Source organism: Schistocerca americana, chromosome 4, assembly GCF_021461395.2.
Source record: "Schistocerca americana isolate TAMUIC-IGC-003095 chromosome 4, iqSchAmer2.1, whole genome shotgun sequence".
Lineage (NCBI taxonomy): Eukaryota > Metazoa > Arthropoda > Insecta > Orthoptera > Acrididae > Schistocerca > Schistocerca americana.
In genome coordinates, this window is record NC_060122.1 from 149990494 (window position 1) to 150002947 (window position 12454).

The following is a 12454-nucleotide window of genomic DNA, read 5'->3' on the forward strand; positions in this document are numbered from 1 at the left end:
TTTGCGGTTTTTTCCACATTCCACAGCACTATAGTGTGCAAACTTCTTCATCTCCCAGTACCTACTGCATCCCACATCCTTCTGAATCTGCTTAGTGTATTCATCTCTCCGTCTCCCTCTACGATTTTTACCCTCCACGCTGCCCTCCAACACTACATTGGCGATCCCTCGATGTCTCAGAACATGTCCTACCAACCGATCCCTTCTTCTGGTCAAGTTGTGCCACGAGCTCCTCTTCTCCCCAATTCTATTCAATCCCTCCTCATTAGTTATGTGATCTACCCATCTAATTTTCAGCATTCTTCTGTAGCACCACATTTCGAAAGCTTCTATTCTCTTCTTGTCTAAACTATTTATAGTCCACGTTTCACTTCCATACATGACTACACTCCATACAAATACATTCAGAAACGACTTCCTGACATTTAAATCTATACTCGATGTTAACACATGTTTCTTCTTCAGAAACGCTTTCCTTGCCATTGCCAGTCTACATTTTACATCCTCTCTACTTCGGCCATCATCAGTTATTTTGCTCCCCAAATAGTAAAACTCCTTTACTTCTTTAAGTGTCTCATGTCCTAATCTAATTCCCTCAGCATCACCCGACTTATCTCGACTACATTCCATTATCCTCGTTTTGCTTTTGTTGATGTTCATCTTATACCCTCCTTTCAAGACACTGTCCATTCCGTTCAGCTGCTCTTCCAAGTCCTTTGATGTCTCTGACAGAATTACAATGTCATCGACGAACCTCAAAGTTTTTATTTCGTCTCCATGGATTTTAATACCTACTCCGTATTTTTCTTTTGTTTCCTTTACTGCTTGCTCAATATGCAGATCAAATAACATCGGGGATAGGCTGCAACCCTGTCTCACACCCTTCCCAACCACTGCTTCCGTTTTATGTCCCTCGACTCTTACAACTGCCATCTGCTTACTGTACAAATTGTAAATAGCCTTTCGCTCCATGTATCTTGCCCTTGCCACCTTCAGAATTTGAAAGGAGTATTCCAGTCAACATTGTCAAAAGCTTTCTCTAAGTCTACAAATGCTAGAAACGTGGTTTGCCTTCCCTTAATCTTTCTTCTAAGATAAGTCATAGGTCAGTATTGCCTCACGTGTTCCAACATTTCTACGGAATCCAAACTGATCTTCTCTGAGGTCAGCTTCTATCAGTTTTTCCATTCGTCTGTAAGGAATTCCCGTTAGTATTTTGCAGCTGTGACTTATTAAACTGAAAGTTCGGTAATTTTCACATCTGTCAACACCTGCTTTCTTTGGGATTGGAATTATTATATTCTTCTTGAAGTCTGAGGGTATCTCGCCTGTCTCATACATCTTGCTCACCAGATGGTAGAGTTTTGTCAGGACTGGCTCTCCCAAGGCTGTCAGTAGTTCTAATGGAATGTTGTCTACTCCGGGGGCCTTGTTTCGACTCAGGTCTTTCAGTGCTCTGTCGAACTCTTCACGCAGTATCATATTCACCTACTATGTTTCCTTCTCTCCCTTTTCCTACTCTCGAATTTCAGTCACCCATGACTACTAAATTTTCGTCTCCCTTCACTACCTGAATAATTTCTTTTATCTCATCATACATTTCATCAATTTCTTCGTCATCTGCAGAGCTAGTTCGCATATAAACTTGTACTACTGTAGTAGGCGTGGGCTTCGTGTCTATCTTGGCCACAATAATGCGTTAACTATGCTGTTTATAGTAGCTTACCCATACTCCTATTTTTTTATTCATTATTAAACCTACTCCTGCATTACCCCTGTTTGATTATGTATTTATAACTCTGTAATCACCTGACCAAAAGTCTTGTTCCTCCTGCCACCGAACTTCACTAATTCCCACTATATCTAACTTTAACCTATTCATTTCCCTTTTTAAATTTTCTAACCTACCTGCCCGATTAAGGGGTCTGACATTCCACGCTCCGATCCGTAGAGCGCCAGTACTCTTTCTCTTGATAACGACGTCCTCTTGAGTAGTCCCCGCCCGGAGCTCCGAATGGGGGACTATTTTACCTCCAGAATATTTTACCCAATTGGATGCCATCATCATTTAATCATACAGTAAAGCTGCATGCCCTCGGGAAAAATTACGGATGTAGTTTCCCCTTGCTTTCAGCGGTTCGCAGTACCAGAACAGCGAGGCCATTTTGGTTAGTGTTACAAGGCCAGATCAGTCGATCATCCAGACTGCTGCCCCTGCAACTACTGAAAAGGCTGCTGCCCCTCTTCAGGAACCACACGTTTGTCTGGCCTCTCAACAGATACCCCTCCGTTGTGGTTTCACCTACGGCACGGCTATGTGTATCTTGAGGCACGCAAGCCTCCCCACCAACGGCAAGGTCCATGGGTCATGGGGAGGGGGGGGGGGAGGGATTCGCGCCTTATGCACGTCGATATCATCATGCAGAGAACAAGTTATCAGGGCCCATAGAGGATCCTGTGCCTGCTAGGCAACAGGACACATGCTGAACTGAGGTGAGTCAGATGATAATCATTTCTACAGAACATTCTAATGTACATGCCCTGTGAACATGAGCGTCCTGTCTCAAGGTGTTCTTTTTTCCTCAACATGAGTGTATAAGAAATAGGAGTGGAATCAGAACTGAACCTTGCGAGATTCCCTCCGTGAATTCTCCCCGACATTTAATATTTTCTCCCCTTCTAACATTGTTTTGAATTACTGTGCACAATTTTGTGCGTTGTGTTTGTTAAGTATGATTCAAATCAGTTGTTTGTTAAGTTATAAATTCCATAAAGCTTATTTTTCTGAGAGACTAACATGATCTACACAATGAAATGCCTGTTGGTACCATGAAAGTTGCACTCGAATCCCGTGAGGGGTCAAGATTAGTCTTTTCACTCAATTCAAAATAAGGAAAGATATGAATACAATGAGCAACGCACAACCGCCTGCAAAGCGGGGCACTCGAAGCATTTGGTAATGGTTACCGCGGAATTTCTTGCTGAGGCTGACATATTCGTAAATCAAGTAGTTCAGGCCTGATCTTTACCTTTATCTCAGTGCAACCGTAGTTCAAAAGATCTCCACTAAAACTGCCACGTTAAAGCGTCTGTATGATACACTACGTGATCAAAAGTATCCGGATACCCCAAAAAACATACTTTAAAAAAAAAAAATGGTTCAAATGGCTCTGAGCACTATGGGACTTAACTTCTGAGGTCATCAGTCCCCTAGAACGTAGAACTACTTAAACCTAACTAACCTAAGGACATCACACACATCCATGCCTGAGGCAGGATTCGAACCTGCGACCGTAGCGGTCACGCAGTTCCAGGCTGTATCGCCTAGAACTGCTCGGCCACTCCGGCCGGCCACCTCAGCAGTCATTAGACATCGTGAGAGAGCAGAATGGGGCGCTCTGCGGAACTCACGGACTTCGAACGTGGTCAAGTGATTGGGTGTCACACAAGAATTCCAAACTGCATCAGGATTCATTGCAGGTACTATGACAGTTAGGCGGGAGGTGAGAAAACTTGGTTTTCATGGTCTAGCGGCTGCTCATAAGCCACACATCACGCCGCTAAATGCCAAACGACGCCTCGCTTGGTGTAAGGAGCGTAAACATTGGACGATTGAACGTGGCACTATCACAGCACAGGCCTACATTGGTGTTTTAAGCACCTTCTTGCTTCCCACTGTTGAAGAGAAATTCGGGGATGGCGACTGCATGTTTCAACACGATGGAGCACCTGTTCATAATGCACGGCCTGTGGCGGAGTGGTTACACGACAATAACATCCCTGTAACGGACTGGCATGCACAGATTCCTGACCTGAATCCTATAGAAGACCTTTGGGATATTTTGGAACGCCGACTTCGTGCCAGGCCTCGCCGACCGACATCGATACCTCTCCTCAGTGCAGAACTGTGTGAAGAATGGGCTGCCATTCCACAAGAAACCTTCCAGCACCTGATTGAACGTATGCATGCGAGAGTGGAGGCTGTCATCAAGGCTAAGGATGGGCCAACACCATACTGAATTCCACCATTACCGATGGAGGGCGCCACGAACTTGTAAGTGGAGGAGGAGGTTAGTGTTTAACGTCCCGTCAACAACGAGGTCATTAGAGACGGAGCACAAGCTCGGATTAGGGAAGGATGGGGAAGGAAATCGGCTGTGCCCTTTCAAAGGAACCATCCCGGCATTTGCCTGAAGCGATTTAGGGAAATCACGGAAAACCTAAATCAGGATGGCCAGAGACGGGATTGAACCGTCGTCCTCCCGAATGCGAGTCCAGTGTGCTAACCACTGCACTACCTCACTCAGTAATAGTGGAAGAGTTTTATTATATCAATAATGAAGAATACATCTTGAACCTTACATTAGGCTTCTGTTTCAATTTTTGCTTATTAAGAATTGACATTTTTAAATCCAGTTGCTGCTTAACGGTGTTGGAGCATGATGAAAAAGCTATGTCGTTATAGTAAGACAAATAAACAATTAGCTTTCTGATTCTCTTACGAAGCCAGAAAAATGTCGCTGATCTAATCCTCACCATTTAGTGAAATTAATTATTTTTTGAGACATGTCAGCACATATTTTGCTTGACGTATAACGCTGTGCGTACAATTAGTGTGACTGATCTTAGTTCGATACTAACATTAATTTTGTAAGGTGTGGGGCAAAACCATGTTTTTTCCTGTGATCAAAGCGGCTCCTTCTGTAGCTACAAGATTTAATTTTGACATAGGTGAACTGTATTTTTGCAGACAATAAAAAACACAGATAAATATATCTTGTCCATCGTTATTATTTTACACTCGTAATAGATCAAAAAACTTCCCATAAATATTACAATCTGTGTCGCTAGCACGAATAAGCAAATATAATTCATCTACACTCTCGTTACAGGCAATGAAAAAGACATCGAGGCTAGATGATTTTGCTTTGGTCTGCATGCTTAAATTGTTAATGAATTAGCAATTCTTTCCGCTAGTGTGTCCGTAAATAATGAAAAGTTTGATCAGCTTCCATGTTTTCCAGAAAAATTACGTGTGAGGGGTAATTAGATGTCCCATAATAAAGTCACTGCAAGTAAAACTTTTGAATGTTTACCAACTCTGATGACATACAGCTGCCACGTGCCACGGGTTTACTTCATTTTTACTTTTTTAGTAAGCAACATCTGTTAGGTTTTCAGCCTCCACTGTAGAATATGCACGGTATTGTACTTTCTATTTATTTTTATGTTATTCTACCAAAAAGTGACGAAAGAATCAGTTAATATATATTGTACATTAATTGAACAAAATATTAGTTTTAGGTGCACCTTGCGTTATTGTTAGTAGCACTGCAATACGCCTTCTTCTGCTACGCTTCCAGATGCTGTGACGAAGGAAACTGTGGGATGCATTTGCTCTTTGCGCAGTGAATGCCGAAAGAGTAAATCCACAAGATGTTTGAAAAGCTATCCGATCACAAAAATAAAAAAGAACATCGTTAGCCGCCAAACGCACGAGCGGGCCCCAAAGATATTCATAGTCTGCCTCATGCGGCCATAGAGTAAATATCTCTGGAGTGAGCATTGCGTTCTGTGCATGTTGTCAACATTAAACCAGGATTGTCACGTGTTTTCTGGACTTCGCTGTGCGTGTGTGCTTTCCCCAGAGTTTGAAGTTTATAATATCAAGTGTTTTTGTTATGTTTTCACCGTTTGTTGATAGTGTAATAGCGATGGTGAATTACTGTTGTTGCTACGGATGCAAAGAAAAATATGTGAAAGGAGGTATAGTAACTTTTCATGGGTACTATGTTTAAAATTTTCAAGACGCATTATAATTGAGGCTTGATTCTGTAGACCTATTTTTCTACGATTTTATGACTGTATAATAGATATTACAACTCGTACAAAAGCTTACAAACAATCGCTTCCTCTTGTAAATTATCTAGTGGAACGGGAAAGGGAATGATTAGTTGTTTCAGCAAATACTATCCTCCATGCATTTATCAGTGACTTGTCGATTATGTATATAGATTTGAAAGACGGGAAACAGATAATTTCAATAGAGTGGGAGTCTGTAATTATCTTCGTATAATATGTGTGTCCAAACCTTTTTGTGTTCTATAAAGTTACAGTAGGAGACCATGTGAAGTGTGTCTAGGACATGGAGAATGATTATGTGTGATTTATATTTTAGTTTCCCGAAGGATGAACAACGAGTAAAGATCTGGCTCCAGAAAATGAGGAGAAGTAATTTTGTCCTCACAAAATATTCCAAAGTATGTTCAAAACACTTTGAAGAGGAATGTTTAGACAAAGAAAAATTTGGACGTGTGTGGCCGAAGGTAGATGCTATACGAACTATTTTTAATTTTCCACAGCACCTACTACCAATTTCTGCGTTCAGCTTAAATACATTTTCTGCACAAATCAAATAAAAAACACAATAGTGTAGCTAATCAAAGTACACATTCATCTTCTTTGGTGTATTTTGCCTTCAATTTATTTTCTTCAACATTTGATTAAGAGGTGTAAAATATTAGTAAACATGTCCCCAAACTCTTTCATTTGTGTCATTTTCCACTTCCCTTAATGGTGTTATATGGGTTGACTGTTACATGACCGACTGTATTTGCTTTACAGTACATTTATTCTCGGATCGCCTTTTTTCCCCCTTCTTACTCAGTCTACTATTTATTTAATAAACTGGGAGCAAGTACGTAAAATGCGTTAAATAAAACTTCAAAGTGTCACTTTGCGATAGGTGTCACAGTTCAGATGAACTCGATTTTTGGTAGTTTGCGGTATGATACGGCACTTCATAGAATTACAGAGCCTGACGTTTTTGCATTTATAGTCTTGCAAAACGACTTGACAGTACGCTATTACTTTTGCAAGTGTCCGAAATACACCGAATTTGCCACACATTAGCGATTATATCCCTGCTAATTCGTCCTTTTCTCTACTATTTCTGCGTATTTATTTTCTTTTTTTTTTTTTGCGACCTAAAGCACAATTTTTCTTGCTGGTGGCACTTTGAAGTTTTATTTAACGCATTTTACGTACTTGCTCCCAGTTTATTAAATAAATAGTAGACTGAGTAATAAGGGGGAAAAAAGGCGATCCGAGAATAAATGTACTGTAAAGCAAATACAGTCGGTCATGTAACAGTCAACCCATATAACACCATTAAGGGAAGTGGAAAATGACACAAATGAAAGAGTTTGGGGACATGTTTACTAATATTTTACACCTCTTAATCAAATGTTGAAGAAAATAAATTGAAGGCAAAATACACCAAAGAAGATGAATGTGTACTTTGATTAGCTACACTATTGTGTTTTTTGTTTGATTTGTGCAGAAAATGTATTTAAGCTGAACGCAGAAATTGGTAGTAGGTGCTGTGGAAAATTAAAATTAGTTCGTATAGCACCTACCGTCGGCCACACACGTCCAAATTTTTCTCTGTCTAAACATTCCTCTTCAAAGTGTTTTGAACATACTTTGGAATATTTTGTGAGGACAAAATTACTTCTCCTCATTTTCTGGAGCCAGATCTTTACTCGTTGTTCATCCTTCGGGAAACTAAAATATAAATCACACATAATCATTCTCCATGTCCTAGACACACTTCACATGGTCTCCTACTGTAACTTTATAGAACACAAAATGGTTTGGACACACATATTATACGAAGACAATTACAGACTCCCACTCTATTGAAATTATCTGTTTCCCGTCTTTCAAATCTATATACATAATCGACAAGTCACTGATAAATGCATGGAGGATAGTATTTGCTGAAACAACTAATCATTCCCTTTCCCGTTCCACTAGCTAATTTACGAGAGGAAGCGATTGTTTGTAAGCTTTTGTACGAGCTGTAATATCTATTATATAGTCATAAAATCGTAGAAAAATAGGTGTACAGAATCAAGCCTCAATTATAATGCGTCTCGAAAATTTTAAACATAGTACCCATGAAAAGTTACTATACCTCCTTTCACATATTTTTCTTTGCATCCGTAGCAACAACAGTAATTCACCATCGCTATTACACTATCAACAAACGGTGAAAACATAACAAAAACTCTTGATATTATAAACTTCAAACTCTGGGGAAAGCACACACGCAGAGCGAAGTCCCGAAAACACGTGACAATCCTGGTTTAATGTTGACAACATGCGCAGAACGCAGTGCTCACTCCAGAGATATTTACTCTATGAATAAATGTCGCTTGTGTGTAGTGTCTCTGGCGCCCAGCGTGAAAGTTTCGCGGCACTGTACTTGCAAACACCAGTACATGTCACGGCGGTGGACGATTACAGAAGACACCACAGTTACCTTTGAGATTGGACGTGGTGAACTGATGTTAGCCAAGAATGCATTTAAGGCGACAAAGACGCTATTATCAGCACGCCACTGAGTTTGTACGAGACCATGTAACAGGGCTACGAGACGCTAGATGTTCTTTCTGCGATACTGGAGAAAAACTTGGCGGGAATGTAGCCACCGTACACTATTACTGCCAGTGGTGTTCACGAGAATGTACGGTGGCAGGAAGACCGGGCTCCGGGAGGCTACGTTGCACTACGGAGAGGAAAGACCATCGTGTTTGGTATTGGCTTTGTCGTATCGTACAGCATCTGCAGCAGAAATGTGAGCAGCAGCTGGCACCACAGCGACACAACGAACTGTTACAAATCGGTTCCTTCAAGGACAGCTCCGTGCTGGATGCACTGTAGAGCGCATTCCACCAACCCTCAAACCACCGCCATCTGCGACTTGAGTGGTATCAAGCGCGAGCTCTTTGGAGGGCTGGGTGGGAGGTCTGTTGTGTTATCTGATGAAAGCTGGGTCTGCTCCGGTGTCAGTGATGGCTGTGTGTTTGTTAGAAGCAGGCCAGTTGATGGCTTGCAACCAACCTGTCTGCATGTCAGAAACACTGGAGTTAGGGTCTGGGATGCGATTTCGTATGAAACAGGGGCACTCTCGTGGCTACCCCAAGCACACTAATTGTACAGTTGTACGTCAGTCCGGTGATTCGATCTCTTGTGCCGCCATTCATGAACAGCATTCCAGGGAGTGTTTTCCAACAGGATAACTCTCGCCCATATACCGCTGTTGTAGCCGTACATGCTCTACAGAGTGTCAACATGTTGCCTTGGCCTGTTCAGTCACCAAATCTGGGACATCATCGGATGACATCTCCAGCGTCATCCACGAACAGGATTAACCGTTTCTGTATTGACCGACCAAGTGCAACAGACATCGAATTCCATCCAATTAACTGACATCCGGCTCCCGTACAACACAATGCATTGACGTCTGCATGATTGCATTCAACTTCCTGACAGTTACAGCGGTTATTAATGTACAGCATTTCACATTTGCAATTGCTTATCTCACGCTTACATTAACCTGGGATCTCGCAAAGTTAATCATTTAAATGTGTTACCTTGATAAATTTATTCCCGAAATTTCATTACTCTACATTAATTATTTTTTGGTATTGTGTTTTTTTCGTCAGTACACCAAGAAGTCTTAATATCGAAGCTATGTTCAAAGGAAAGTAGCATTTTCTAGAAATTGCATACGCCTTCATGTGTTTTCGGCGCAGGTCGTTTTGTTAAGAGTCCAAGCCAGCCGAATTTTTCCGAACTGCGGCTTGAAGACTTACAACGCAGGGCGCGTTCTCTGGATGACTAGACAGTCACTAAGGTGCGCATTGTTCCAAAGATCCAGGATCTGAGACGCCTCATCAGAGACAAAGAATTTCTCGGACTGCCTGATGTATACCGTATTTCCTGTCAACCTAGCTGCAGCCTGCTGAAACTCCTAGAAGCATCTCTGTGAGACGCGTTAAGATCAGATACGTATGGTAAGTGTGTGCGAACTTACATATGTGGCCGGAAACAGCACCATGCAGGTGTTGATAGCGCCCACCGCCAACTGCATCATCGCCATAGGACTCATCACAATGTTCAGGTACCTCACCAGACTGCAACAAAAGTAAAAATATTTGCATAAGTTATATCACCGAGGTGACAAAAGTCACGGGATAGCGATATGCACATATATCAGACGCCGGTAATATCACATACACCAGGTATAAAAGGGCAGAGCATTGGCGGAGCAGTCATTTCTCCTCAGTTGGTTTATGTGAATAGGTTTCCGACGTGGTTATCGCCGCACGACGGGAATTAAGAGATTTTGAACACGGAATGGTAGCTGGAGCTAGACGCAAGGGTCATTTCATTTCGGAAATCGTTAGGGAATTCAATATTCCGAAAGTCACAGTGTCAAGAGTGTGTCGAGAATACCACATTTCAGACATTACCTCTCACCACAAACAACGCAGTGGCCGACGGCCTTCACTTAACAACCGAGAACAGCAGCGTTTGCTGAATTGTCACAGCTAACAGGCAAAAACCTCTCCGTGAAATAACCGCAGAAAGCAATGTCGGACATGAGACGAACTTATCCGTTACGACAGTGCGGCGAAATTCGGCGTTGATTGTTAATGGCAGCAGGCGACCGAGGCGAGTGCCTTTGTGCCTTTGCTAACACCACGACATCGCATGCAGCGCCTCTCCTGTGCTCCTGACCATATCGATTGGATCCTAGGCGAATGGAAAACCGTGGCTGGTCAGATGAGTTGCGATTTCAGTTGATAAGAGCTGATGGTAGCGCTCGAGTGTGGCGCAGCCAGTCAACAAGGCATATGCAAGCTAGTGGTGGCTCTGTAATGTTTTTTTGTTTTTTTTTTTTTTTTTTTGTTTTTGCACACAAACTGAGGAGAGAATCTCCAAGGTCATGGAACGTGTCAGTACATGAAATTACAACATAAAAGTAATAACAGATAAAATAAAGCGTTTATGAACCCAAAAAAAGACAAGCCATAAGTTTACGTAAACGCAACCAACAATATAACACACGATTCAGCTTAATTTTTCAAGGAACTCCTCGGCAGTACAGAAGGAGTCATCCATGAGGAAATTCTTCAGTTACGATTTGAAAGTCCGTGGGTTACTGCTAAGATTTTCGAATTCTTGTGGTAAGTTACTGAAAATGGATGCAGCAGTATAATGCACACCCTTCTGCACAAGAGTCAAGGAAGTACGCTCCAAATGCAAATTGGATTTCTGCCTAGTATTAACCGAGTGAAAGCTGCTAAGTCTTGGGAATAAGGTGATACTGTTAACAAGAAACGATAGTAAAGCATATATGTCTTGAGAGGCCAATGTCAGAATACCCAGGCTAATGAACAGGGGTCGACAAGAGGTTCGCGTAATTACACCACTTATTGCCTGAACCGCCCGTTTCTGAGTCAAAGACATCCTTTGAGAATGAGAAGAGTTACGCCAAAATATACCATACGTCATGAATGAAAATAAGCAAAGTGGACTACTTTTCCTGTCGAACTATCACTTATTGCAGATACCGTACGAATAGTAAAAATGGCAGCAGTAAATCGTTGAGCAAGAACCTGAACGTGGGATTTCCACAACATTTTACTGTCTATCTGAAGACCTAAAAATTGGAACTGTTCAGTTTCACTAATCATACGCCAGTTTTGTGAAATTAAAACGTCCGCTTTTGTTGAATTATGTGTTAGAAACAGCAAAAACTGAGTCTTACTGTGATTTAGCGTTAATTTGTTTTTTACAAACCTTGAACTTATGTCATGAACTGCACTATCTGAAACAGAGCTAATGTTGCACACAACGTTCTTTACTACCAGGCTAGTGTCAGCAGCAAACGGAAATATTTCAGAGTTACTCGTAATACTAGAGGGCATATCATTTATATAAAGAAGGATCAGGAATGGCCCCAGCACTGATCCCCACTCCGACCCTACATCATAGCCCTTCTCAACACTGTGAACAATGACCTTTGCTGTCTTTTGTTAAGGTAAGAGGCCAACCAACTGTGATCTACTCTCCATATACCATAATGGTCCAACTTCTGGAGCAATATTTTGTGATCAAAACTGGGCTGTGTTTACATGACATGGTTCAAATGGCTCTAGGCATTATGGGACTTAACATGTGAGATCTTCAGTCCCCTAGACTTAGAACGACTTAAACCTAAGGACATCACACATAACCATGCCCGAGGCAGCATTCGAACCTACGACCGTAGCAGCCGCGCGGTTCCGGACTGAAGCGCCTAGAACCGCTCGGCCACAGCTGCCGGCTTGCATGACATTGGCTGGGCCCTCCGCTTTGGTCCAAATGAACTGACAATTGACTGGAAATGGTTATGTTCGACTACTTGGAAACTATTTGCAACAATTATAGACTTCATATTCCTAAATAACGATATCATGTCATCGGGCCGCAGTTTTTCGCGATTGGTTTGAAGAACATCCTGGACAATTCGAGCGAATGATTTGGCCACCCAGATCGGCCGACATGAATCCTATCCAACATTTGTGAGACATAAAGCAGAGGTCAGTCCGTCCACAAA

The 12454-nt window shown here is 41.9% G+C and overlaps 1 protein-coding gene across 1 annotated transcript in view; it reads right to left on the minus strand.

The window, feature by feature from the left end:
- LOC124613315 (odorant receptor Or2-like) overlaps nt 1-12454 on the minus strand; it is a 65982-nt gene that overhangs the window by 14013 nt on the left and 39515 nt on the right. The window contains exon 2 of the mRNA XM_047142011.1: nt 9884-9983. Within this exon, the coding sequence (XP_046997967.1) occupies nt 9884-9983 (100 nt within the window). The remainder of the gene's footprint in view (nt 1-9883; nt 9984-12454) is intronic.